Source organism: Engystomops pustulosus, chromosome 2 (genome assembly GCF_040894005.1).
Source record: "Engystomops pustulosus chromosome 2, aEngPut4.maternal, whole genome shotgun sequence".
In the NCBI taxonomy this organism is placed as follows: Eukaryota; Metazoa; Chordata; class Amphibia; order Anura; family Leptodactylidae; genus Engystomops; species Engystomops pustulosus.
In genome coordinates, this window is record NC_092412.1 from 13,160,947 (window position 1) to 13,188,929 (window position 27,983).

The 27,983-nt window shown below is 46.5% G+C and overlaps 2 protein-coding genes across 5 annotated transcripts in view; one reads left to right on the forward strand and one right to left on the reverse strand.

The window, feature by feature from the left end:
- LOC140119790 (uncharacterized) overlaps positions 1-27,983 on the forward strand; it is an 822,703-nt gene that overhangs the window by 413,863 nt on the left and 380,857 nt on the right. The gene's annotated exons all lie outside the window — the stretch shown is intronic.
- On the reverse strand, positions 9-27,968 carry LOC140116960 (uncharacterized). Its single transcript, XM_072133389.1, has 10 exons — positions 27,932-27,968; positions 23,976-24,600; positions 23,593-23,645; positions 14,264-14,502; positions 9,352-9,492; positions 9,078-9,239; positions 8,870-8,993; positions 8,284-8,384; positions 7,771-7,852; positions 9-3,074 (listed from the first exon to the last, which is right to left on the reverse strand). The coding sequence occupies exons 1-10, from the start codon at positions 27,966-27,968 to the stop codon at positions 2,446-2,448; spliced, it is 2,193 nt and encodes a 730-aa protein (XP_071989490.1). The 3' UTR covers positions 9-2,445.

Genomic DNA, 27,983 nt, shown 5'->3' on the forward strand with positions numbered 1-27,983 from the left:
ATGTTTTGCAGATTTCACCATTGTTTATGTTTATTTTTGGTTGCATACAGTCCAGATTATTAAGGAAGAAAGAAAAGCCTCTATATAACAATGATATAGTCTTTAACAAAATGTATAGAAAAGGCTACTGATACTCTGATTCTATAGTATTGCTGTAAACAACTTGTAATTCTACCAATAGTCTTATGTGTTTATTACACAGGATCTAGACATTTTTGTAATCAAACCAATTTTTATTAAACATTTTAAATTTTATACACAATACAAAAAATGTATAACCCCCTTCCCCTGCCAATCCCCGGTGAGTGCAATAGTTCATTTTAAAAACAATTACTGGTACATCTTACATTAAAAAAAAAATCTATAAAATAATATAGATAAAGCATAGTCAATGACAAAGCAGTTATATACAATAAAAGCCATAGTCATAGTGTCATAGTCATGTTTACAAGCAATCACTGGTACAACTTACAGAAAGAAATATAGATAAAACATAGCCCATGCCGTAGCACCTATTAACATACACTCAAGCTCTATCAATACATAGACCTATGCACAGGGAGAAGGGATCGCAGGGGCTAATGGGGTGTAGCCTCGGCTCCCACTGCCCAGAGAGGCTACTCCACTGACCTAGTAGCTGAAAATTAGCATACTAGGTATATAAAGTGAAGTTTACATATGAAAGTATTCTAGGATTAGCTAAAGATAGATTGGGGCTTAGCACATTACTAGTAACCTACAATTAGATCTACCTTAATAGATGTATTACTGATGGTAGGTTTTCTTTAATCATGTTGCATTGCACTTATGTAGGAGTGAGGACATTGTTTAAGGGGTTGTTATGATGTCCACAGTGTATGTGGACAATACATGATCAAAGATCTTGTTACCAGGTGAACCTTCCCTGTCATTTTGGAGGTGTTCTTTCTCAAGAAACAGGTCATTTCAAGAGGGCAATGCATATATAAACCTCTAGAGGGGATTGACCACCCCAGTGGGACAAAGACCGGGGGTGTCAATGCCCTGTACTTATAGAAACTGATATTATTTCAGGAGGACAATAACCATAAACTCGCAATGATAAAGCAAGTTATTGAGAGACAGACCTAGGTGCCCAGGCCCTTTTCCTAAGGGAATTGGTGTTGCTTTAAGTGGACAATAAATATCTCCCCAGGATATCAACAAACCATTTCTGACAAAGATCGGGCAAATGATTGCCTATCCAAAATACAAAAGCACCATCCTATGAAAGAGGTGGACTACTACACCAACGATGCCAATATCTTATTACCACAAGCTGATTGGAGATGAAGCATCAAGACGGCCGGAGAATGGGGTGGAGTCACAGGGGCTTGTGGGTATTATTGTGATAGTATTTTGAGATACAGACGGTCCCCTACTAAATGACTTCCGACTTGCACTGTGACCTCTGGTGACCTCTCTGGACGTCACTATAGCCCAAGACTGCAATGATCAGCTGTAAAGTATCTGTCATGAAGCCTTATTGACAATCCCTGGTCCCATTACAGCAAAATTTGGAAACTCCAATTGTCACTGGGGCAAAAATTTTTTTTGTCTGGAGCTACAATTATAAAATATACGGTTTTGCCTTACAACATAGATTCCATAGGTGTGTTCTTAAGTTGAGTTTATAAGTAAGTAAACCGGGGACTGCCTGTATATACTAATTTAATTAGTAATGTAGTCATGTCGTGTCTTTGCAGATTAGGAAATATGTGAGTTTAGGATGTAATAGTGTGTATGTACATCTATTTAACCCAAAATAGGGGTTCTCCGGCCACTATATGTACTTTTTTTTTTTTTTTTAACTGACCAGTTGTTTTGCATATATTATGGTTACACACCCTTACCTCACCACCCTGGGCTGTATACTTTGTTTTCATCCACTTGTCACTTCACAGCTCACTGCTGCATCACTCCAGTATGGCTGCCCCCACTCTGCCAGAAGACTACAAGTCCCACAATCCCCCTGGTCAGCACAGCTTCTTCATACAGAAGAACGTGCAGCCACATCCCATCAGCAGGGAACAAGGAGCTGACTGCACATGCCCGACCGGAGAGCAGAGACAGTAAACAGGTCGTTTCTATGGAAACTTTAAGTGTAGCAGGAGCTGTCAGGGCACAGGAATGACTTTGATTTCATTAAAATTAATTGAATTAGCGAAGTGATGTGTGTAGGGAGGTAAGGTACAGTAAGATAAATCCATACTTCTCCAGTGACAATGATTTAAGTATGGACGCTAAATCTTTAAAAGGTAATGCCAGGATAGGGCAGATAGCAGGAACAATCCACTTATTACAGGGGGAGTATATCTGAATTGTGTATGTGCTTTTACATGCTTGAAACATCGCTATCATACTATAATGAATAAAATATCAAGAATTCACTGAATTACTGTGGCATGCTGCTGGCTTTTTCCTTTTCTATGAGAACGGCTTCTGTCCTATGTGAATTCTCCGATGTATAACCAGATATGATTTTGTGGAAAAACATTTTCTACATTCAGGACATGAAAATGGCCTCTCCCCTGTGTGAATTCTCTGATGTATAACAAGATTTGATTTCAGGTTAAAACATTTTCCACATTCAGGACATGAAAATGGCTTCTCCCCCGTGTGAATTCTCTGATGTCTAACAAGATACGATTTGTGAGTAAAACATTTTCCACAGTCAGAACATGAAAATGGCTTCTCCCCTGTGTGGGTTTTTTGATGTTGAATAAGACCCGATAACTGACTAAAACATTTTCTACATTCAGTACATGAATATGGCTTCTCTCCTGTGTGAGTGCTTTGATGTCTTTGAAAATCTGATTCTTCATTAAAACATATTCCACATTCAGTACATATGAACGGCTTCTCTCCTGGGTGAGTTTTTAAATGTTTAAAAAGACTTGATTTCCTGGTAAAACGCTTCTTACATATTATACATAAAAACTGCCTTTCATTTCCATGATTTCCCTCCTCCATGGAAAAATGTGACCGATTCTCTTCTACTTCACCACAAGGAGATGAGGGGGGACGTCCATGGGAACCTCTTGTACCTTCGTCGCCTGGAAAATATAACCAAGAAATCAGTATTGGAGGTTTCCTTTTCCCAGTTACAAGTAGTAAAGTGACGAGTCACCGCTCTTCTAACAACAGTCTCCTGTACTTCTCCAGTGCTTCCTGCATACTCTGGAAATCTCTACCAAATATGTCAGACGATCATCCACCTTCCAAACGTAACATGAAAACCCATCTGTTTAGGATCACTATATCATAATATGCAATTACTGCACTGCTTGGCTCCCTCACCTCGCCTCATGTCTCCAACATCCCTCATGTCTCCATAGATTGCGAGCCCTCCCTCGCCTCATGTCTCCCACATCCCTCATGTCTCCATAGATTGCGAGCCCTCCCTCGCCTCATGTCTCCAACATCCCTCATGTCTCCATAGATTGCGAGCCCTCCCTCGCCTCATGTCTCCAACATCCCTCATGTCTCCATAGATTGCGAGCCCTCCCTCGCCTCATGTCTCCAACATCCCTCATGTCTCTATAGATTGCGAGCCCTCCCTCGCCTAATGTCTCCAACATCCCTCATGTCTCCATAGATTGTGAGCCCTCCCTCACCTCATGTCTCCAACATCCCTCATGTCTCCATAGATTGCGAGCCCTCCCTCGCCTCATGTCTCCAACATCCCTCATGTCTCCATAGATTGCGAGCCCTTCCTCGCCTCATGTCTCCAACATCCCTCATGTCTCCATAGATTGCGAGCCCTCCCTCGCCTCATGTCTCCAACATCCCTCATGTCTCTATAGATTGCGAGCCCTCCCTCGCCTCATGTCTCCAACATCCCTCATGTCTCCATAGATTGCGAGCCCTCCCTCGCCTCATGTCTCCAACATCCCTCATGTCTCCATAGATTGCGAGCCCTCCCTCGCCTCATGTCTCCAACATCCCTCATGTCTCCATAGATTGCGAGCCCTTCCTCGCCTCATGTCTCCAACATCCCTCATGTCTCCATAGATTGCGAGCCCTCCCTCGCCTCATGTCTCCAACATCCCTCATGTCTCTATAGATTGCGAGCCCTCCCTCGCCTCATGTCTCCAACATCCCTCATGTCTCCATAGATTGCGAGCCCTCCCTCGCCTCATGTCTCCAACATCCCTCATGTCTCCATAGATTGCGAGCCCTCCCTCGCCTCATGTCTCCAACATCCCTCATGTCTCCATAGATTGCGAGCCCTCCCTCGCCTCATGTCTCCAACATCCCTCATGTCTCCATAGATTGCGAGCCCTTCCTCGCCTCATGTCTCCATAGATTGCAAGCCCTCCATCCCTTCATGTCTCCAACATCCCTCATGTCTCCATAGATTGCGAGCCCTCCCTCGCCTCATGTCTCCAACATCCCTCATGGGATCGGATTGAGGCGCAGGTTTCATGCAACAGAAATCGGGGAGCTTGGCCGTTGGACAATCCAACTGATTTGGACTGAGTGCAGGATTTAACTTTCAAATTGTGTCAGTAAGAAGAAGGTGAACTCCGTTGGACCTGAGCGGGAAAGCAGCACATTTAGGATATTGGGCGCACTATCTTAGTGAATCGCGGCAGAGTGCATGATCGTCAATCGTTGCACTTTGCACTGTGAACTCCAACGGACGGGTAAGTAAATGTACCTTGCTATTTCCGGTTGGAGTCGAATGTTATTCCAAGTTTTAGAAGGATGCAGGTAATTGCCACTCCCTAAAAGCAGCATTATAGCAGTTCAGTAGCACAGGGAGTAACAGGTTCTGGTACTGAACATATACCGGCACCGGAATACCGTCAGAGCCAGAGAACTTCCCTATTGCCATGTCTTTCTTTGCTTCTGTCAATTCCTCCAAGGTCAACGGAGAGTCTAGGATCTCGCTAGGAGATTCTTCTTCAGCAGGGAAAGTTATAGTAAAAAGTCAGACAAGTCTTGCTGGGTGCAATGAAGCTCAGTTTTTTTTGCACTGTTTTTAGTAAATGTGGGCCAAGATTTGAAAGCTAATCAGTATTTTGCCGTTGAAGCAAAGTTTGCTACACGATTGATTCGGCAGTTCATAAAAACATTGCTGAAGACAAAGCTGTGACTATATAAGAAACCCGAAGCAGAGATGGTAGATATTGGGGCACATTTACTTACCCATCCCTGGCGCGTTCCCCGATGAGAATAAACTTTGCCGCGATTCACTAAGATCGCGTGTCCGATATCCTGCATGTGTCACTTCCCCGCTCTGGTCCCCGGAGTTCACCATCTTCTTCCCAGTGCATGTAAGTGCATGGCTAGCGACAATTTGAATGTTAAATCCGACGCTCAGTCTGAATCAGTCGACGGCCGCCCTGATTTCTGTTGCATGAAAGTCGGCACTGCTGTGTCAAAATCCAATCGCGTACGACACAACCCCCTTTCTAAATACCTGCCCCAGCGGCGTAAATCCCGAAAAACGGCGGGAAGTCAGACGGAAATGCAATCCGCAGACGCTTAGTAAATAAGCTCCAATGTCTGTCTGTCTGTAGCCATTTGGCTCAATTATATTCAGAGGGATTCACTATCAATGCTGCATCCAGTAATTTGCACTAAATCTAAAGGTTTCCCATTTAACAATTGAGAATATTTTTAGGAGTGTTGATCGCTAAGAATTCTCTAATCTGATCAGGAATCATATTGGTCAGCAAAAACAATTTAACCAAAAGGGTTTTATGCACCAACTATGGTGGTTATCTGGAGAGGAGGAATAATTGAGAGTAAGTTAGAGTGGGGAGTGGTCCGAGACTGGTCTAGGTAGGTATTATGTATCAAGTACCCATGAATTAGTCATGGTGTTGCCCAGGGCATAATCCATTCTCGATACTGTCTACCAGCACTGACATGCATAAATTATGGATGGCCAAAAGCCAGGGGCATCGGGGCCGTAGAGTGCCTTTCTAAAGCTAGATACATCTCTGATACACATGACTACCACACCAGGGAATCTAGCTGCAAAGTGGGCCAAAATCCTAGATAGCGCTGTAGGGTTATACAGCCAATTTAGCATTCTAGACCATTGTCTAATATACCATTAATATATCATTGTCTAGACCATTGGAAACATATTATATAATATAGGGTACAATATAAACAAATTAACCTACCATCTGAATCAAGAGGAGTGATATTCACATGGTATGGTCTTAGATTACAAAATACTGACACCACTTGATTGGGTAAAAAACGTGGAGTGATAGCTGTGCCTTTTGTGCGAACTGTACAGAGTGGGGCGTGACCTGACCTGTGATGTGGCCAAACGTGTGCCAAGGGAGCTCCGGTGCCCTACCCTGCAAAAATCCTGATCCCTTGGTGCCAGATTTGGGGGAACATCGAACAGCCTGGCCCCACAGTGCCAAAGACACAACCTGCACTACTGGATGCTGCTCCAAGCCACTGAGACCCACACTGATGTATTGTGCACAGCTCCGGGACATATCCTATCTTTTTCCTGGCTACGGGATGGTAGCGGCACCGTACCGCTCACGTACGGTACTGTGCGCCCATTGCCATCTATGGGGGATAGATATATATATATATACACACGACGTATATACATCAGCCTTATATATACGTCCCCCCTAAATACTGAGATCAGGAATAGAACAGAGATTTAAAGGAAATTTCCAAATTTTTAAAATTTATTATGTTTGTGTAGTCAGAGTTGGTCCATTTTATCTTAAGTCCGACTTCACTAAATTGTCACCAACTCCAAGAGTCTAGCTTCACAGCCCCGACAGGCATAAAATGGCAGGGAAAACCTCTAGTGTACCATAGCAATACACTGAAGTACCATAATTATCCATAATCCCAGAGCAACAATATTGAATCAATGTGAGTCATTGCTCTCTCCTTCTCTGTGCCTTCCATATGAATAAAGAGGCTCAGCAGCGACGTCACAACCACGGCCCCCGCTACAGACCCTTCCCTGGAAAGCCTTCTGGTTATGCCTTTTGAAAAATACTGTATATACTCGTGCATAAGCTGTGCCCTCGTGTTGTGGCCTCAACAGTGCTCTACCACGAGTCCCAGGAAGTTGAGACATGAAGCTAGGGAGTGTAGCTCTGCGGCGTTCCCCTGCTCCCTCATTATGAACGAAAGACACAGAAGAAATCAGAAAGCAAACTGAAATGCGGATTGCTAAATGTCCCGGTACTAATGTGAACAAAAAACCGTATTAGATTATGCCACACGTGACGTACAGTACGCTTCACCGGCAGAGAGAATGTGGATTGGGATTTCTGGAGACTAGCTTGCTAAACAGTAGCAGGCAGACTAAGCTAGATGAAATTGCACCAATGACAGCAGACAAAAGGATTTTGGGCTGTGACTTACACTTTCACTTTTGAAAAAAAATAAATAAATAAATCGTCAGACTGTGCCTAATTCAATCAAACCCCCAATGAATTGTCCCACTTAGCTGTTTGAAATGGATATGTGTGTCACTAAGAGCCAAAAGTAACGTTCGCAAGTCTCCCTGCAAATTCCTCACAATATGGTACTAGCTGCACTACTAGTGCCAGCAAGCCCAGCCACAAGCAAATAAAAAAATAAATAAATAACGCTATTGTATTGTTGGGTTCTTGTAGACTCACTCTACATGTTCGCTCATATGTTCGCTCATCTCTAGTCATCTCCATCTCCTCCCTTGGATGTGACCTCTCCCTGCAATGTATAAGGGAAGAATAACCCACAAGATACATGAAAGGCTCTTACCCTCCTCTGTCACTGATGAGGGGATTTCCTCTCCGCTCCTCCTTCCACCACAACTTTCCTGGAAAGCGCCAAAATGGAGGACCTGAGAAAACAAGGAAATGTATCCAGAGATTATCTTATATCCAAGTGATGGACAGAAACCTCCAGAACCAGGAACTAAGGGGAATAATCTCCTGCAGGAGGAGACGGGATCCACATTCATCCCAATATTTTACTCATCAACATCAATGTTCCGGTTATATTACTGCATAACCCGATGTGACCCGATCCTGAGGTGGAGACTCATGGACACCAGGGAGAAGATTATTAACTTCTCCTGCTCTGGACTGTAAGTAACATGTCACAGGTTTTATTTGCTACCAACTTTTATAAAACTAAACATTTTTAGTTATGCCCTACCACAACAACCAACATTGACCCATAGACCCTCCACCCACTGCTGCTGGAGAAGGTTAGTAGAAGCTTCATTACATAAATCTAAAGAGAATTTACAAGAATCTCAGCTCCATCTACCTGATGATCCAGTGGGATGTTCTCCTCCGGTTCCTCTTTAACATTTTGAGAATATTGAGGACTGGGACATCTCTCTGGTGGATTTCTCTGACTGGATCCATCTATAGGAAATATACACAGCAACTGAATACATTGGGGCACATTTACTAAGGGTCCGAACGCCGCATTTTTGTTGAGTTTCCCGAATTTTTTTCAGATTTGCCCTGAATTGCCCTGAGTTTTTGGCGCACGCAATCAGATTGTATGCGACACAAATCAGGGGGGTGGACGTCGGACAACCCAACTGATTCAGACAAACCGCGGAATTTAAAAAGCAAATTATGTCACATGATCAGCACTCACAGGGGAGAAGAAGGTGAACTCCGGCAGACCTCAGTGGGGGAAGCGACACATGCAGGAAATTGGATGCACAATCTCAGTGTATTGCGGCAGCTCCGAATACTCGTCGGACATTCCGGATCGGCAGTGTCAACGGGACGAGTAAGTAAATGTGCCCCATTGTCTATATGTGATGATGAGATGATGGAGGAGTCTAGGTGACCTCACACCTGCTCTGTCCTCTATAATCAGGAAGGTCTCCTCTTACCTGGTGATGTGAGGGGCTGGTGGTCCTCCATCATGATGTCCTTGTACTGGTCCTTGTGTCCTTCTATATACTCCCACTCCTCCATGGAGAAATAGACAGTGACGTCCTGACACCTTATAGGAACCTGACACCCACAATGACACAGTCATCACCCAGACACCTCCCTTGTGTTATTGTACAATGTCCCAGCATTCCCGGCAGCGCTCACCTCTCCGCTCAGCAGCTCAGTGATCCTGGAGGTAAGTTCTAGGATCTTCTGCTCATGTATCAGTGAATGAGGTGGAGGCTCGGTGATGGGGCTCTGGGTCCATCCTCCTGACACACGGGGGGTCACACACTCACCAGACGACTTCTTCACTACTGTGTAATCCTGTGTATGGGGAGACACTGATCACTACATAGATCCTAAGAATCCTTCACCTCTCCAGTCATTTCCCGCTGTTATTCATAGAGATAAGAGCCGTGTCCTGGGAGACTCTCACCTCTCCGGTTATCAAGGAGATCATCTCCAGGGTGAGCTCCAGGATCCTGGCCGCCATCTGCTCTCTGTCCTTCTCCCGGATCCCTGGTGGATCATTGATGGAAAGGATCATCTTTAGGAGAAACCTCTGGGAGTCCTGTATCTATAGAACCTGAGGAAACATGAGAAGATCTAAGAGCAAACTCTATATGAAGCAATTGTGTCCATGACATGTGTGATGTGACAGATGGGGATTCTCCAGACACTGGAGGGGAGGTCACTGGACTAAAGGGATGAATAATGGCGCTGGACTGTGTGACTCCTCACTAATAGCAGAAGCTGTTGGTACCTGCATGTTCTATGTAAGTTACGTTTCTTTGTTTGTATATTTTCAGTTAATATGTACAGGAAGGAAGGTGTTATGTGTTATACTTTGCAACTTATTCCTACATAGCTTGTATAATAGCAGGAATAGAAAATGCAGGATATGATTAGGTGCAGGAATAGATGATTCTCCATATTAGGCTACATTCACACGAACGTGTGGGGGTGTGTATATACGGTGTATATTCCTATGGAGAGGGGCGGGGTTGAGCTGCACTCATCTCCTGCTCCTCTCAGCAACATAACTTATTCTCATTGAGGAACAACATACAAAGATTTTACACCCCTGCAGAGATAAGGGAGATAATTTCCTCCACATAGAGATTCCTGCTGACAGAGACACAGACTGAGCCTGTGAGGTAAAGGACGGATATACCTCCATTTTTCACAAAACATTTACCTGTTCAAACAATTATTCATTCATTTCTAGTAAATTTATTGGTCCATTGACCAAAGTTGTTGTAAACATTTAGAGTGAAATTAAAAAAAGGAATGATTAGTCCCCATGCACAGGTCTGCATGATGGCGGCGGTGAGTTAGTGGTAATAGCGGCAGCTATAGCTCCCGGCTGCCACGGACATGCACAGCATACGGCCACAGTGCGGTGAGAGTGGTGGGGAGGCCTTCCTCCCTGGCCAGCGCTGCAGGCCTGTACATGAGGCCTAGCATCCTGTGACTTATTATTTGTAAACCAAGGTCAACATTTGGCATCACAAACAGCCTAGATATTCCTGAAGCAACTAGCAGCCTTCCCGCACAGCCCCCCGTATTACTCCCGGTGGGTGCAGCATCGATGACGGTACAGAAATTTGATGGAAAGACATTGGGGCACATTTTGGATGGACCTTGCACCAGTTTTCTGTAAGACTTTATACTGAAAAGAACATGCAAACGGCTTGCACAGGTATGTAAGAAGTGTCCGTGCCATATTTGTGTCGCACGTGATCGTTTTGTTCATGCGTCACTAATTTCTGCACTGAACAGGTGTCTGGAGCCGAACCCGGCGCCACATTTAAGATGCAGTTCGACACGTCCCATGTTAATGAAACCCCGAAAGAAAAGTGGTGCCCTCTGTCAGGGCAGTGCAGGGTTTCAGGCCCTGTGCCTCCTCAGGGAATGTTAAACCATCCAGAGAGCTTATCCAGCCCTATTGCAGCCAGTGTCACCGGGGCTACCACCCTTTTGCCCCTGACTGTGCCCTACTACCTGGGGGCCCCCTGGTTACCTCACTACGAAGGAGAATTGCACACACTCTCTCTGAATTTAGAGCCAAAATGCTAGCTACCTTCACTCTGTATCCGCTCACAGAAGAACAGAAAGTGGGCATTCTAATCGGGAAGTTAAAGACACCTGCTCTCTGGGAAGTCAAGTCCTGGCCCCGAGAAGAGCAACAAAAAGTGGTCCAAATCCTCAATAGGCTGCACAACACCTTTGAAAAATGTACTGTCTCTGAAATGAAGGAGAAGTTCTTTGGGGAAAGACAGAAACCTCACGAATCCTTCAGGGATTTTGCCCCCTCCCTACAGGAGACATGGAAGGCTATCGTCCGCCTTGATCCCAAAGAGGCTGAAAACTCTGACCAAACCCTGTGGGAGCAATTCATTCATGGACTTTTATATAGGCATCACAAATGTCAGTTAAGAAAAGAGACCTGGGTATGTTGAAGAGACAGCATTTTTGAGTTCAAGGAGATTGCCATAGACATACTGGGGGAACCCCTGCCTGCTGGACCACAGAAAGAATTTGAACCTGTGAACATGGAAGAAAATGCTCTAGCTTTTCATCCAGCGCAACCAGCAACTTTGGTGTCTTTGGAAGCCGCTGCCATAGCAGAGCAAGTCACCACCCTGGCAGATACCATAAGCAAAATGCTTGAACGACTGACCCAGCTGGAGGTAACTGCTCCCTCCAAAAGGAAGAAGCCTCCAGACAACTCTTTACAGCCAGTTACTCCCCGTGACTCCTCTGCCAAACAGCGCCGAGAATGGCCAAATCCCTGCACACCTGGAGTCAGAAAGAACCAAGACTTCGATGCAGCTACTGCAGTAAGTATGGGCATGAAGAGGAGGGATGTCGTTTCAGTTAAACGACAAACTCTTGGAGCTACGGGAACCCAAGGGAAGTCCCCAAGATTCCAACTGGATGCCCAGGTTCGTGGGGACTCGCCCCATGGTTCATGTGACCATCATCTACCGGCCTTAGTTGATACCGGCTCTCAAGTGACCACCCTCCGCAGTGCCACCTTTGAGAGATGCCGAAGAGGAGCATCCTTGACACAGCCTCCGTAGGTTTATTTGAACATTATCGCTACCAGTGGGAAGACTGCACCCATCCGCGGCTACTGGGAACCCACACTAACCATTGGAGACACAGAGTTAACCAGACAGGGCATATTGGTGACACGACTGCCCGAAGACGGTAACTTCTCCCTGTTACTGGGTACCAATGTCCTCCGCAACTGCTATCCTGAAGTGCTGAAGGCTCTCCACGACTCCCTGCCAACAGTGCCCAGTGATTCTCGGAAGGTAATTCAGGAGACCATGCAAATCCTAGCGGCACAGCAGAAATTTGCTGGCCCCAATAGAGAAATCTGCAGAGTCCAGATCAAAGATCCACAACCTGTCCGCCTTCAACCTGGGACTGAGAGGTTAGTATGGTGTCAAGCCTGCATGGGCGCTCAAGGTCAAGACTACCAGGCCATGGTAGAACCCCTACCAGCTGATGAAGACCTGCCCGTTCTGGCAGCCAGGAGCCTAGTTACAGTATCTCGAGGACAAGTACCCATCACACTGCTTTATGTGGGAGACTCCCCAGTGGATCTGAGAAGATACCAAGACGTAGCCACTCTTTTCAGCGTCCACCATGAAACAAAGTGCTGAGGGTGAGCCAGCCGAGCAATCCTGGTGGCTTGAGCTCAATATTGGAGATGATGATATTACTCCTGCAGACCAAGTACAAGGTGTCCTAGACGTCGTCATGTCGTCGTCAACAATATCATCCACAAGGCATCCTTGTGGATGATATTGTTGATCTTCCTATAGTCAACACAGAAGCGAAGGGTTCCATCCTTTTTCATAAGGACCAGCGGGGAAGCCCATGGGCTGTGACACTCCCGTATAACATTGGCTGTCTTCATCTCGTGCACCAGCTTCTTAACCTCCGCTGCCTCGAATCGAGGAATCCCTCGCAGCCCTGGGGTCAGCTGCATACTTCTCTACTCTGGATCTGACCAGTGGCTACTGTGGCCATGGCGCCTGAAGATAGGGAGAAGACGGCTTTCACCACCCCAATGGGCTTGTTTCGAGTTCAACAACATGCCTTTTCACCTATGCAATGCCCCAGGCACGCATCTACTATTCGGGACATCAAAAGCTTCCTGGGATTTGCCAGCTACTACAGGGGATTTATCCCAAAGTTTTCCCAGCTGGCAGTCCCCCTACAAGAACTCCTAAGGGGACCGCAGAAAGAGGGCCAATGATCCCGAGTGGCCTTTGAATGGACAGCGGAACGAGAAGCAGCCTTCCAAATGCTGAAGCAAAGGCTGACTGAGCTTCCGGTGTTAGGATACCCAGATTACAATCTGCCCTTCATACTCTACACAGATGCTGAAAGGGTCATAGCCTACGCCAGCCGTTCCCTCCGAGAACCGGAACAGAATGACCAGAATTACAGCTCATTCAAGTTGGAGTTTCTGGCATTAGTCTGGGCTGTGACTGAAAAGTTCAAAGACTACCTAGCTGCTTCCTTCTTCACTATCTACACAGAAAACAATCCGTTGGCGCATCTGAACACCGCCCGGCTTGGAGCAGCGATGGGCTTCCAGATTAGCGAACTTCAATTTTACTATCAAGTACCGGGCTGGCAAGACCAATGACAATGCTGATGCTCTGTCCAGACTCGCTGACCAGTGGGAGGGACCCTCCACGGATGCTCAGTGGGAAGATGGGGAGATGCCGGCGTTCTATGCCCGGTTTGTGCGCCAAGAGTTTACTCCTTACCCTCAGAAGCAGTACAAGCTACCCCGCCAGAAGAGTCTGCGCCACCTGCAGGGAAAGACCTCTGGATGAGCCTGCAGGCTGATAGCAGCAACCATAGGAGAAATGATGGACTCTCTCTCTAGTGGGCGAGTGACTGAACGGATTTGTCGGAGAAGAGACGACGGGGAATTGTCCCAATTGTGGAGCCAGAGGAGGACTCTTAAGTATGTATCAGGGCCTGCTGAAAAGCAGAACTCTGGATCCTATTACCTATGACCGGCTGTACCAGATTGTGATCCCCTGGAGGGACGCCAAGATAGTGCTGGATATGTACCACGACCGGTCCAGACACTTTGGCACTCAGAAGACTGAAGCTACCCTCCGGAAGTGCTTCTACTGGGTGAACATGAAGCCCGACATCGAGGCCTGGTGCCGGGAATGTCTATCCTGCGTCATCACTCGAGGAGAGGGACACAAAGGGCCCCTCTACATCCCATTGTGAGCCAAAGTCCTCTGGAGATCCTGGCTCTGGATCACGTGAAGTTGGAGCCCAGCAGGTCTGGTCACACATACGCCATGACCATCATAGACCACTATACTAAATTTGTGGTCACCGTACCAGTCAGAGACTTGTCCGCAAGGACCACCGCAGCAGCCCTGTGGAAGAGTTTCATCCTCCCCTATGGCTGTCCGGATAAAATCCTTATGGATCAGGGAACTGCATTTGAGTCGCAAGTGTTCCAGGAGTTGTGTAACCTTTACGGCTGCAAAAAGCTGAGAACCACAGTCTACCATCCGCAGGGCAATGAACTCTGCGAGAAGATGAACCAGGCCCTCATCAATATGCTGAAGACCCTGACCAGTGCGAAAAGGGTTGACTGGCCGAAACTACTACCGGAGTTAGTGTACCTGTACAAGAACACCACCCATTGCTCCACAGGATACACTCCCTACTACCTGATGTTCGGAAGTTATGGCCATCTCCCTGCTGATATGGCCATAGACATGGAATCCCCTGATTCGCAATCTCCACTACCCCAGACTGATTGGGTTCAAGAACACCAGAGGCGCCTGTCGGATGCCAGAAAAATTGTGGACCTTCGGGTGGAGGAAGCCCGAAACAAACAAAAAAGAGACTTTGACCGGAATGCCTGTGCTGAGCCTCTTGCCCCCGGAGAACGAGTGTGGCTGTGAAACAACCATCCCACCAGTAAGTTAGATGGGCGTTGGGAGTGTGAGCCATACCTAGTTAGGGACAGCCTCTCCCCTTAAGTCTACGAGATTTCAAGAGCAGACAGTCTACCACTCTGGGTACACAGGAATCGGCTGAAGAGATTCTACGATCCTTTGCTCCTGTGTCAAGTCCTCTGACCACAACTCCCAGTCCAAGAGCCCCTTTGTGTTCATCCACTCCCAGTTTTCTTGAACTTGTGACTGTGCCTCAATTCTGTGTGGTTGTCTCTACCCCAGTGAGAGTTACTCGGAAAGGTCACCCTCCCCGCCGCAGTCCCCAATTCTGCTGCCTGCGGAGGATGGCCCTGTCCCAGAACCTGTTGCCCCCGTCGCCTCTGAGGCGCCTGCGATTCCTACTCCAGTGCCTGATTTCGGAGACGATGACGAGGAGGAAATGGTAATTTTCTCCCAACAGGAGCTCAGAAGATCTCAGAGAAATACAAAAGGGAAACCTCCTGCGTATCTGCAGGAATACCAGCTGTCCCAGCACAAAGGTCGGAAGCCGCTTCACAGATCCTGAGATACTCACTGCTATTTCAGACCACTCTGATACAGAGTAGACCCTGATGGGCTGTATCCCTTAACAGGTAAACTTTTCTCTATTGTATATATATTGTATCTATGACTTTTTTCTGCTACTCCCAGTTGGGCTGAGCCCCCATAGCCCTCATAGAGCCAGAGACTTTCCTGAGACTCTTCTCCCTATTTATTACAAGTCAAGAGACTTTCCTTGAACTGTATTCCATATATGCTATGTTAGCACCAACCTCTGCTGACGCAGAGCCACCATCCACAAAGGATTCTGTCCCTCCGCATCTAGAGGAGACCCTTTGAATGCACTTTTCCCTGCATTAAGGGCTGTGCCCAGAATATGGACTTTGCCTTAGAGCCTTCTGAGAGACTTATAGCCAACTGCCATAGAGGAAAAGTTGCTATTGTGATGTTTTGCACTGAATGTTTTTTCATTTTCAGGAATGTTGTTTGCAATATCTACCATGAGTAGTCAGTTTCAGTAACGTTTGCAACGTTCAAGTAATTTACCCAGTGGGCTGCTAAAGCCAATGTGCGTTCAAATGTTTGTACACCTGTCATTTATTGTCAGTCAGCTTGCAGTTTACATTTTCATAGGCTTTGCAGGATTGTAGTATGACTGTGTTGGACCATCTTTTGTATGTAAATCCTGACCGCAGGCTTACACCTAGAATCTGAGCTCAGTCATTGTGTGGCCTCTGTAAACTGTGGGTCCTTAGAGGACTGGGGTGTTCACTTAGAAGCACCTAGATGTCATATACACAGGGTAAGAACGTCAGACGGCATTTAAAACTGTACTGTATGTATTGTATGTACCTAAATGTATTACTATTTTTCGCCAAGGAAGAAGAGTTTTCGAACAAATAGTCAGGCCTTGGTGCAAGGATTACAGGACATGACACCACACCTTTCCCTACCATAAAGTTGGTTTAAGGGCATTAGCTACCAACTATGGTATGTATGTATATATGTATGTATTTTGTGTATCCAGTCCAACACCAACCCAGGTGCCTGTCTCCAGAACCATGGGCGGTTTGTCCCCTACCTGCACGTAGCCAGCACTTCCTTGAAAGTGCAACCTATACCATCTACACCCCTACCGGCTGTAATACACCTGGACCCTCTGGAAACCATCCGCTGCTGGTCAGCATTAGTTTTCTTATCCCATTTGGTCCATAGCCGAGCTGTGGGTGGCTCTTTCAATTGCCCCGAGGGTATGCAACACCCCTGCCAATGCACATGGCAGAGGAGTGGTTACGAATAAGCCCCTTGTACCATTCAGCACACCAATAGGTAATATGCAGCGGTAGATACTGCCTGGATAGGCAAGGGTTAATTGTATTTGCTATTGTTATCCAATGATGTTCCAATCTGTAAACTGGAGTGCGATTGGAGAGTGAGACCACCTGACCAGGGAGTTACAAAACCCCTGGACAGGAAGTGACAAGGTCTCTTTCCAGCAAGCTCTCCTGCAAGTGAGTCTTGGAACCCAGCTCCTGAGGAGCATCACCTCAGAGTACACGCTCTTGCTACAGGCCTCAGCTTATCAACTCTACCCTGAGTGACCAGAGACAGCGTGTGCCTCACACCTCTAGTGAGCTCACACAGAAGACCCAGGACAAAGCTGCAGCTTCCAGCATTAGACACAGCTACATCCCAATTCCTGAGGTTCACTCTTCAAGATCACTCCCAGTAACCCGACCATTTGTACGGACTCGTTTAGGCCGTTGCCTGCTATTGGTTCGAATAAAGAACTGTAAGTTATTTATGCACAATGTTGCCTCCGTCTGGTCCCTGCTACGGCTGTCACCATCAAGGGGGCGCCCCATCTATCTACCAGGGACTCATACTACAGACACTCAGGGGTTGCCCCAGGGAGACCCAGTACCTCAGCCTCTCCCTCCATTACTTCTTGCGCACACCACCTGCTGGAGAGCTGCCAGGCTGTAGGACAGTCCTCCGGTTCCCATACCAAGCAACGTGACCACAGCGTGCCTAGGCCGCAACCGCCAGCCACTCCGGTATTCTGGGCCCCGGCTGCCATCAGGCCCCAAGAAAAGGCTAGGCCCCGGTGGGGGATGCTGCACTAGTATGTTACACCCTCCTCCCCACACACAATAAAAATGCCTATCTGTATTTTATTATTGGATAGTAGTAATGGCGGTGGTTGCATTTAGGGTGGAAGGGAATCTTGCCCTGGGGCCCAGTGAGCTCTATTTACGCCACAAGTAGAAACTACTCCTGAACTATTCCTGGCTCCTCACCCTGATTTCTCCTCATTAGAAGCTCCTCCTCCCTAGATTTTCCTTCTTTCTCCCCATAATTACCTCTCAGTAGAAGCTCCTCCTCCTCAGCTATTCCTGGCTCCTCCCCTGATGTCTCCTCAGTAGAAGATCCTCCTCCTCAACTATTCCTGGCTCCTCCCCCTGATGTCTCCTCAGTAAAAGCTCCTCCTCCTCAGCTATTCCTGGCTCCTCCCCTGATGTCTCCTCAGTAGAAGCTCCTCCTCCTCAGCTATTCCTGGCTCCTCCCCTGATGTCTCCTCATTAGAAGCTGCTCCTCCTCAGCTATTCTTGGCTCCTCCCCCTGATGTCTCCTCAGTAGAAGGTCCTCCTCCTCAGCTATTCCTGGCTCCTCCCCTGATGGCTCCTCAGTAGAAGCTCCTCCTCCTCAGCTATTCTTGGCTCCTCCCCCTGATGTCTCCTCAGTAGAAGCTCCTCCTCCTCAGCTATTCCTGGCTCCTCCCCCTGTCTCCTTAGTAGAAGCTCCTCCTCCTAAACTATTCCTGGCTCCTCCCCCTGATGTCTCCTCAGTAGAAGCTTCTCCTCCTCAGCTATTCTTGGCTCCTCCCCCTGATGTCTCCTCAGTAGAAGCTCCTCCTCCTCAGCTATTCCTGACTCCTCCCCCTGATGTCTCCTCAGTAGAAGCTCCTCCTCCTCAGCTATTCTTGGCTCCTCCCCCTGATGTCTCCTCAGTAGAAGCTCCTCCTCCTCAGCTATTCTTGGCTCCTCCCCCTGATGTCTCCTCAGTAGAAGCTCCTCCTCCTCAGCTATTCCTGACTCCTCCCCCTGATGTCTCCTCAGTAGAAGCTCCTCCTCCTCAGCTATTCCTGACTCCTCCCCCTGATGTCTCCTCAGCAGAAGCTCCTCCTCAACTATTCCTGACTCCTCCCCCTGATGTCTCCTCAGTAGAAGCTCCTCCTCCACAGCTATTCCTGACTCCTCCCCCTGATGTCTCCTCAGTAGAAGCTTCTCCTCCTCAGCTATTCCTGACTCCTCCCCCTGTTGTCTCCTTAGTAGAAGCTCCTCCTCCTCAGCTATTCTTGGCTCCTTCCCCTGATGTCTCCTCAGTAGAAGCTTCTCCTCCTCAGCTATTCCTGACTCCTCCCCCTGTTGTCTCCTTAGTAGAAGCTCCTGCACTGAGGACATTACAATTTGAAAGGGACCTTCTCACCAATGTGTATGCTCCTGGAGCATGCTGGGAGTTGTAGTCCTTCCATATAGTGTGTGAGCTCCTGGAGCATGCTGGGAGTTGTAGTCCTTCCATATAGTGTGTGAGCTCCTGGAGCATGCTGGGGGTTGAAGTCCCTCCATATAGCAAGTGTGCTCCTGGAGCATGCTGGGGGTTGTAGTCCCTCCATATAGTGTGTGTGTGTGTTCCTGGAGCATGCTGGGAGTTGAAGTCCCTCCATATAGCAAGTGTGCTCCTGGAGCATGCTGGGAGTTGTAGTCCCTCCATATACTGTGTGTGCTCCTGTAGCATGCTGGGAGTTGTACTCCCTCCATATAGTGTGCGAAATCGTGCAGCATACGGAGTGTTGTAGTGTGCGTGCTCCTAAAGCATGCTGGGGGTTGTAGTCCCTCCATATAGTGTGTGCTCCTGGATCATGCTGGGAGTAGTAGTCCCTCCATATAGTGTGTGCACTCCTAGAGCATGCTGGGAGTAGTAGTCCCTCCATACAGTGTGTGAGCTCCTGGAGCATGCTGGGAGTTGTAGTCCCTCCTCTGGTCACTTACCTCTTCTCTCCTCAGTGCAGGACACTCTCTTCCTCACACACGTCCTCCTCCTGCTCACTGTCCACTAGTCATGTGACCCTGGGAGTGTGATGTCACTGAGGGGCTGGGCCTCCGGTCACTAGTCATGTGACCCTGAGAGTGTGACGCCGGTAAAGGGGCGGGGCCTCCTGCTTAATATCCACTAGTCATGTGACCATGGTGGTGTGATGTCATTGAGAGGGTAGGTTCTCCGGATGACAGGGAGCAGCAGGGTGTACCTGTCTATAGAAGACAAGTGGAGGAATGACCTGTGATGATGTCAGTGCAGGAGGAGGCAGGACTAGTGCAGTAGCAATGCCTCAAGCCGCCCAGAGAGGTTAGGTGATATAATGAAGGACTGAGGAGATGATGGAGGTTATACTAGTGACAGGGAGGCTGGTGGCTTGTGAATCGTCCTCTGTGCCCAGTCGTGATGTTATTGGTATATCACAGATGTAGCCGGGGTCTCTCCCCTCTATGGCTCCCCGGGTGCCGGGGTCTCTCTCCTCTATGGCTCCCCGGGTGCCGGGGTCTCTCCCCTCTATGGCTCCCCGGGTGCCGGGGTCTCTCTCCTCTATGGCTCCCCGGGTGCCGGGGTCTCTCTCCTCTATGGCTCCCCGGGTGCCGGGGTCTCTCTCCTCTATGGCTCCCCGGGTGCCGGGGTCTCTCTCCTCTATGGCTCCCCGGGTGCCGGGGTCTCTCCCCTCTATGGCTCCCCGGGTGCCGGGGTCTCTCCCCTCTATGGCTCCCCGGGTGCCGGGGTCTCTCCCCTCTATGGCTCCCCGGGTGCCGGGGTCTCTCCCCTCTATGGCTCCCCGGGTGCCGGGATCTCTCCCCTCTATGGCTCCCCGGGTGCCGGGATCTCCCTCCTCTATGGCTCCCCGGGTGCCGGGGTCTCTCCCCTCTATGGCTCCCCGGGTGCCGGGGTCTCTCCCCTCTATGGCTCCCCGGGTGCCGGGGTCTCTCCCCTCTATGGCTCCCCGGGTGCCGGGGTCTCTCCCCTCTATGGCTCCCCGGGTGCCGGGGTCTCTCCCCTCTATGGCTCCCCGGGTGCCGGGGTCTCTCCCCTCTATGGCTCCCCGGGTGCCGGGGTCTCTCCCCTCTATGGCTCCCCGGGTGACGGGGTCTCTCCCCTCTATGGCTCCCCGGGTGCCGGGGTCTCTCCCCTCTATGGCTCCCCGGGTGCCGGGGTCTCTCCCCTCTATGGCTCCCCGGGTGCCGGGGTCTCTCCCCTCTATGGCTCCCCGGGTGCCGGGGTCTCTCCCCTCTATGGCTCCCCGGGTGCCGGGGTCTCTCCCCTCTATGGCTCCCCGGGTGCCGGGGTCTCTCCCCTCTATGGCTCCCCGGGTGCCGGGGTCTCTCCCCTCTATGGCTCCCCGGGTGCCGGGGTCTCTCCCCTCTATGGCTCCCCGGGTGCCGGGGTCTCTCTCCTCTATAGCTTCCCAGGTGCCAGGGTCCCATCTCAATCAGCCTGTAGCAATGGTAAACAATGACTAGGGGAAATCATGACATTTGTTATGACAATTGCATTACCTATTCATACACTACATGTCATTAATTATAACAATTTAGTAATGCGCTCCGGGTCATTACAGAACGCCCTGGTGTGAGGTCAGCCATCCTCAGCCCCTCTTTAACCCCTTTGCCGGCGGCACTGAAAGCATGGTGGCGCATGGGCGACATCGACCCCTCGCTCTCTCGACCGTCATCAGGGGACGGTGATCTGTTGCCATTACAGCTTCGGGTCTTCGTTTGACCCAAGGCTGAAGGGATTCTGCCTATTCATTACAGTGGCTCATTGTAATGTATAGTGTACAGAAATGCCATATACTGAGATATAGTTGTATTGCAGTATATGGTAGGAACGATCGGACCATCTAGGGTTAATGTACCCTAGAGGGTCTAAGAAATAGTGAAAAAATAAAAAAAAAAGTTTAAAAAATGTATAAAATATTAAATATTCAAATCACCCCCCTTTCCCTAGAACTCATATAAAATATAGTAAACAGTAAAAATCAAACACATTAGTCACCGCTGCATCCCAAAATGCCAGATCTATCAAAATATAAAAACGGTTACTGCCAGCGGTGACCTCCGAGACGGGAAATGGTCCGAAATGCAACTTTTACACCTTTTTACATGACGTAAAAAATGTACTGAAAAGTGATCAAAATGTCTCACAGTCCTCAAAATGGTAGTGATGAAAACATCGGCTCATTTCGCAAACAATGACCCCTCACACAGCTCCGTGCACCAAAGTATGAAAAAGTTATTAGCGTCAGAAGATGGTGAAATCTTTTTTTCCTTTTTTAGTCCACATTCGTTTAATTTTTAAAATGTGTTAAAACACCATAAGACATATATAAATTTGGTATCACCGTGATCGTACCGAACAAAAGAATAAAGCTGAGGTGTTATTTGGAGCGAAGAGTGAAAGTCGTAAAAAAAATGAGCCCACAATAACGTGACGCACATGCGTTTTTTTTTTCAATTTTTCCACATTTGGAATTTTTTTCCAGCTTCCCAGTACACGGCATGGAATAATAAATAACATCATGGGAAAGTAAAATTTGTTACGCACAAAATAAGCCCTCGCACAGCTCTGTACACGGAAAAATGAAAAAGTTATGGATTTTTGAATGTGGAGAGTGAGGAATGAGCGAAAAAACCCTGCGTCCTTAAGGGGTTAAAAGTGGAAAAAACACTAAAAAAAGAAAATAAAATTAATTCAAATTCCCCAATAGCCCCCAATACATAAAAAAATAAATAATTTTTTAAAAAGCATTAAAAAAATCACAACACATTAGTTTTCACTGCACCCAAGTCCCAAAACACCCAGTCTATAAAAAAAAGAATACGCTTATTCCCAGTGGTTAAACCCGTAATTTTAAAAAATGTGCTCAGATGTTAAAATTGCAATTTCCAACACATAAAATCTTTTATAAAAAATGATGAAAGGTTTGTACAGTCCCTACAATGGTAGTATTGAAAATTCCATCAAGTCCCGCAAAAAATGTCACCTTACACAGCTCCGTAGTCCAAAGTATGAAAAAATTATAAGTGTCAGAATACGGTGAAATGAAGATTTTATTGTTTGTTGAAAAAGGTTTTAAATTTGTTAAATTTATCAAAATAAATTAAAACCTATATAATTTGGTAATCCGCATGATCCTATTGAAACAAAGGATAAGTTGCATATGACATTTGGTGCATTCAGTGAAAGCTGAAAAAAACCTAAGCTCACAAGAATATGATACAAATGCTTTTTCTTGTCAATTTTACTGCATTTGGAATTTTCTCTCACTTCCCAGGACACGGCCCGGAATGTAAAATACCGTGACTAGGAAGTGCTATGTGTTACACAGAAAACCAACCCTTATTCAGCTCTGTACACGGAAAAGTAAAAAAAAGTTATGGATTTTTGAAGGTGGGGACCGAAAAATAGAAACTTAAAAGCTAAAAAGTCCATTGACGGAAAGTGGTTAAAATGCCCCCTATACCCCATGATAAAATGCTTACAACATGGAGTCGTTCTCCGGGGGGGAATGGGTTTCTGGTACCTCAGAGGTTCTCCAAACATGACATGATGACACCTGAAAGCTAAAATCTGAATCTTCCCCACAAAAACTCACTTTTCCCCCTTCTATTCATAAATAAAACCAGGCAGTTTACATAGTGACGGGCCGTTACGTGTTACACATGGATGGCTAGATGAAGCATGTTTAACGTGAAATGGCCAGTCGCCATGTAAACTGCCTGGGTTTATCCTCTCTGCACCTAGACATGTGGATGGTGAGTGCAGCCTATTCCATTCCTTCATTTGTTGAATTGCCATTCTTTCCTACATTGGGCTGAGCACCGCCGCTACCGAAGTTCATCCATATCTATGTAAGTCTGGGTACTACCCTCCGCTGTGGAAAAGGAAGTGGTGCCCACCTGGGGCAATTTTTGAACCCCACTCTCTTTGTCTGGAATTTATCAGATAAATACTAGTAATTTTCACTTGATTAGATTACCTACCAGTCCTGGTTGTCTTCTGGCTTGGATGATACGAATAGTCCAGTTATGTACGCACTACTACTTCCCAAATAGCCCCGCTCTCACCAGGGATATTTAATCGTGTACTAGGCACTTTGAGCATCTGATTGTTTAGTAACCTGGCTACACACAGAAACATCCTTAGGACACATTCAATTCCCTGTTCTTGTTTTGATGAAGTATTTTTAAAGGCATTTAATGTATCCGCATTTATTATATATGTATTTTTTATTTATAAAGTACTATAAAATCCAGTTACTCAGTCATGTTGCATTTGACTCGTATACTACGCCTTTAAACAATGATACACATGTGCACTGTTTACGTGTCTTAGTATGATAGCGCACTTGAAAAAGACCGTAGTCGAAACGTTGCTGAGGTGAATATAATATCAAGATTCCAGTGAACTACTGAGGTGTGTTTCTGGCTTTTTTCTTTTCTATGATAACGGCCTTTCTCTTGTGTGAATTCTCCGATGTACAGCAAGATATGATTTTGTGGTATAACATTTCCCACAATCAGGACATGAAAATGGCTTCTCTCCCGTGTGAGTTCTCTGGTGTTCAACAAGATATGATTTGTGGGTAAAACATTTTCCACACTCAGTACATGAAAATGGCTTCTCCCCTGTGTGGATTTTCTGATGTTGAATAAGACCCGATAACTGACTAAAACATTTTCTACATTCAGTACATGGAAATGGTTTCTCCCCCGTGTGAATTCTCTGATGTTGAACAAGAAGCCATTTCTCACTAAAACATTTTTCACATTCTGTACATGAAAATGGTTTTTCTCCTGTGTGAGTTCTTTGATGTCTCTGAACATCTGATTTCTTGATAAAACATTTTCCACAGTCACTACATGAAAATGGTTTCTCTCCAATGTGAATTCTCTCATGCATAGTAAGATTTGATTTCAGTTTAAAACATTTTCCACATTCAGTACATGAAAATGGCTTCTCTCCTGTGTGAGTTCTCTGATGTCTATTAAAATCTGATTTCTCATTAAAACATCTTCCACATTCAGTACATGTGAACGGCTTCTCTCCTGGGTGAGTTTTCAAATGTTTAACCCCTTAACGCTCTGCGCCGTAGCTCTACGGCGCAGAGGTATAAGGGATGTATGAAGAGGGCTCACGGGCTGAGTCCTCTTCATACAAAGGTGGGGGTTTTTGCATTTTGCACAAAACCCCCACCGCTAATAACCGCGGTCGGTGCTTGCACCGATCGCGGCTATTAACCCCCTAAACGCCGCCGGCAAAGTCGCCGGCGGCGTTTAAAAGACGGCGGCGCGTGGGCGCCGCCATCTTTTTTTCGATCGCCACGCCCCCGAACGTCATCGGGGGGCGGCGATCAGTTGCTATGGTAGCCTCGTGTCTTCTTTTGACACGAGGCTATCTGGCAGCTGCATATTCGTTACAATGAGCCAGTGGCTCATTGTAATGAATGTGCTGCAAAAATGCCATATATTGCAATACAGAAGTATTGCAGTATATGGTAGCAGCGATCTGACTATCTAGGGTTAATGTACCCTAGATGGTCTAAAAGATAGTGAAAAAAAAAAGAAAAAAAAAAGTTTAAAAAATAAAAAAAATTAATAAAATATTAAAAGTTCAAATCACCCCCCTTTCCCTAGAACGGATATAAAACATAACAAACAGTAAAAATCACAGACATATTAGGTATCGCCGCGTCCCAAAATGCCCGATCTATCAAAATATAAAAACGGTTACGGCCGGCGGTGACCTCCGAGGCGGGAAATGGCGCCCAAATGTCCGAAATGCGACTTTTACACCTTTTTACATAACATAAAAAATGAAATAAAAAATGATCAAAATGTCGCACAGACCTCAAAATGGTAGCAATGAAAACGTCGCCTCATTTCGCAAAAAATGACCCCTCACACATCTCCGTGCGCCAAAGTATGAAAAAGTTATTAGCGTCAGAAGATGGCAAAAAAATTTTTTTCTTTTTTGTACACATTCGTTTAATTTTTGAAAATGTATTAAAACACAATAAAACCTGTATAAATTTGGTATCACCGCGATCGCACCGAACCAAAGAATAAAGTAGGCGTGTTATTTGGAGCGAAGAGTGAAAGTCGTAAAAACTGAGCCCACAAGAACGTGACGCACGTGCGGTTTTTTTTCAATTTTTCCACATTTGGAATTTTTTTTCAGCTTTGCAGTACATGGCATGTTAAAATAAATATCATTACGGGAAAGTAAAATTTGTTACGCACAAAATAAGCCCTCACACAGGTCTGTACACGGAAAAATGAAAAAGTTATGGATTTTTGAAGTTGGAGAGCGAGAAATGAGGCGAAAAACCCTCCGTCCTTAAGGGGTTAAATAGACTTGATCTCCTAATAAAACACTTCTCACATATCGGACATGAAAACTGCCTCTTATCTCCATGATTTCCCTCCTCTGTGGAAAGATGTGACTGATTATTTTCTACTTCACCACAAGGAGATGAGGGGGGACGTCCATGGGGACCTCTTGTACTTTCATCTCCTGGAAAATATAACCAAGAAATCAGTATTGGAGGTTTCCTTTTACACCAGCAACATACAGTCATCCATGGATTATAAAAGCTAGACAAAAGAGGTTTGTCTGGCCAGAGTTACTCATCTCACCCTAGAACCAGTCCTAGAAAACTGTTAAAACACCAGATATTCAGGATAAGTGTCTTATAATATAGCTACCATCCAGGTAATTGACCAGTTATGCAAAAGCATAAGTCTGTCATCGGCTATAAACAAAATGTAGGACAAAACTGCTACAAAGAAACTGAGGAGCGTCCCAGGAAAGGAAGACCAAGAGTCACCTCTGCTTCCGAGGATAAGAGTCACCTCTGCTGCGGAGGATAAGAGTCACCTCTGCTGCTGAGGATAAGAGTCACCTCTGCTGTGGAGGATAAGTTCATCCAAGTCACCAGCCTCAGAAGTCGCAGGGTAACAGCAGCTCAGATTAGAGAGCAGGTCGCTGCCGCACAGAGTTTTAGCAGTAGACACATCTCTACAACAACTGGTAAGAGGAGACTGTGCGGCAGCCTACATGGTAAAAGAGCTGCTAGGAAACTACTGCAGGTGGCAACAAGTATGAAAGAACACAAGAAATGGACATTACACCCGTATAAATCTGGGCTTTGGTCTGATGAGTCCAAATTTGAGATCTTTGGTTCCAACCACCATGTCTTTGTGCGACGCAGAAAAGGTGAACGAATGGACTGGTTCCCACCGTGAAGCCTGGAGGAGGAGGTGGTGTGGGGGGCTTTGCTGGTAACACTCATTTATTTTCCAACAGGATAATGACCCCAAACACACCTCCAGGCTGTGTAAGGGCTATGTTACCAAAAAGGAGAGTGATAAAGGGGGGGGGGCTACATCAGATGACCTGGCTTCCACAGTCACCAGAACTGAACCCTATTGAGATGGTTTGGGGTGAGCTGGACCGCAGAGTGAAGGCAAAATGGCCTACAAGTGCTAAGCATCTGTGGGAACTCCTTCAAGACTGATGGAAGACCAATAGTGTGCAAAGCAGTAATCACAGCAAAAAAGAACCTAGAATATAAGAGATTTTCATTTGTTTCACACTTTTTGTTTAGTATATAATTCCTCGTGGTTAATTCATAGTTTTGATGCCCTCAGTGTGAATCTACAATTTGTATAGTCATGAAAATACAGAAAACTTTGAATGAGAAGGTATGTCCAAACTTTTGGTCTGTACTGTATATTGTTACCCTTTTCCCCAATCTAATATTGTATTAATGGTCTGTCACTTACAGCCTGGATAAGGTACCAGAGAGTTACTTGACATTGCAAGGCGATACAAATCAATTCTGCAGGTTAAGGGCACTTCATAGAGCCACAGTGCAGTTCCTCACCAGTTCTCGCCCCCAACCGAAGGTGATGCGGGGCTAACCCTGAGTTGAGACACTTAGGGTGCATTCACACATGCATTTCAAAACGTAATGGATCAGCTGAAGAGAGAGATTTGCCTAATTATATGGCTAAATTCACACTACCGTTCCTTCCGTTAAAAAAAGGAAAAAATTGAGGTATTTAATGTACCAGTAAAAATTCCATTGAAATCAATGAAAATTTTATGTCATCCGATCTGTTATCCATGCACTTTTTTCAAATGGAGAAAAAGTACTGTAGCCTCCATCATTTTTTCTGTCTAAAAAACGCATGGATAACGGATCATTGCCTAAACAGAACAGAACCGATTACATAAAATTTACATGTCAATCAGATTTTTAAGTAATATGTTACGATATGACTACAATTCTGCTCAACATCTCTGTACCTCGCCTTGGCCGCCACCACGGACAGAGACCTGGTGGTACTACGAGAACCAGTCCAACCTGCTTTGCAGCAGACTCTGGTGAAAACCTAGTACCACTTCGGCCCTGGTCCCAGCTGTCGGCGTACGTCATCGTCCGCAATGTTGA

Excerpts from the sequence above, each read along its gene's own strand:
- LOC140116960 (XM_072133389.1), bottom strand. The coding sequence starts at position 27,968 with ATGACGTACGCCGACAGCTGGGACCAGGGCCGAAGTG. Across the intron at positions 14,503-23,592 it reads TACACGATTAAATATCCCTG|AGTTCATTGCCCTGCGGATG; the intron begins GTGAGAGCGGGG and ends ATCTTCTCGCAG. Across the intron at positions 9,240-9,351 it reads TCTCCTTGATAACCGGAGAG|GATTACACAGTAGTGAAGAA; the intron begins GTGAGAGTCTCC and ends CCCCATACACAG.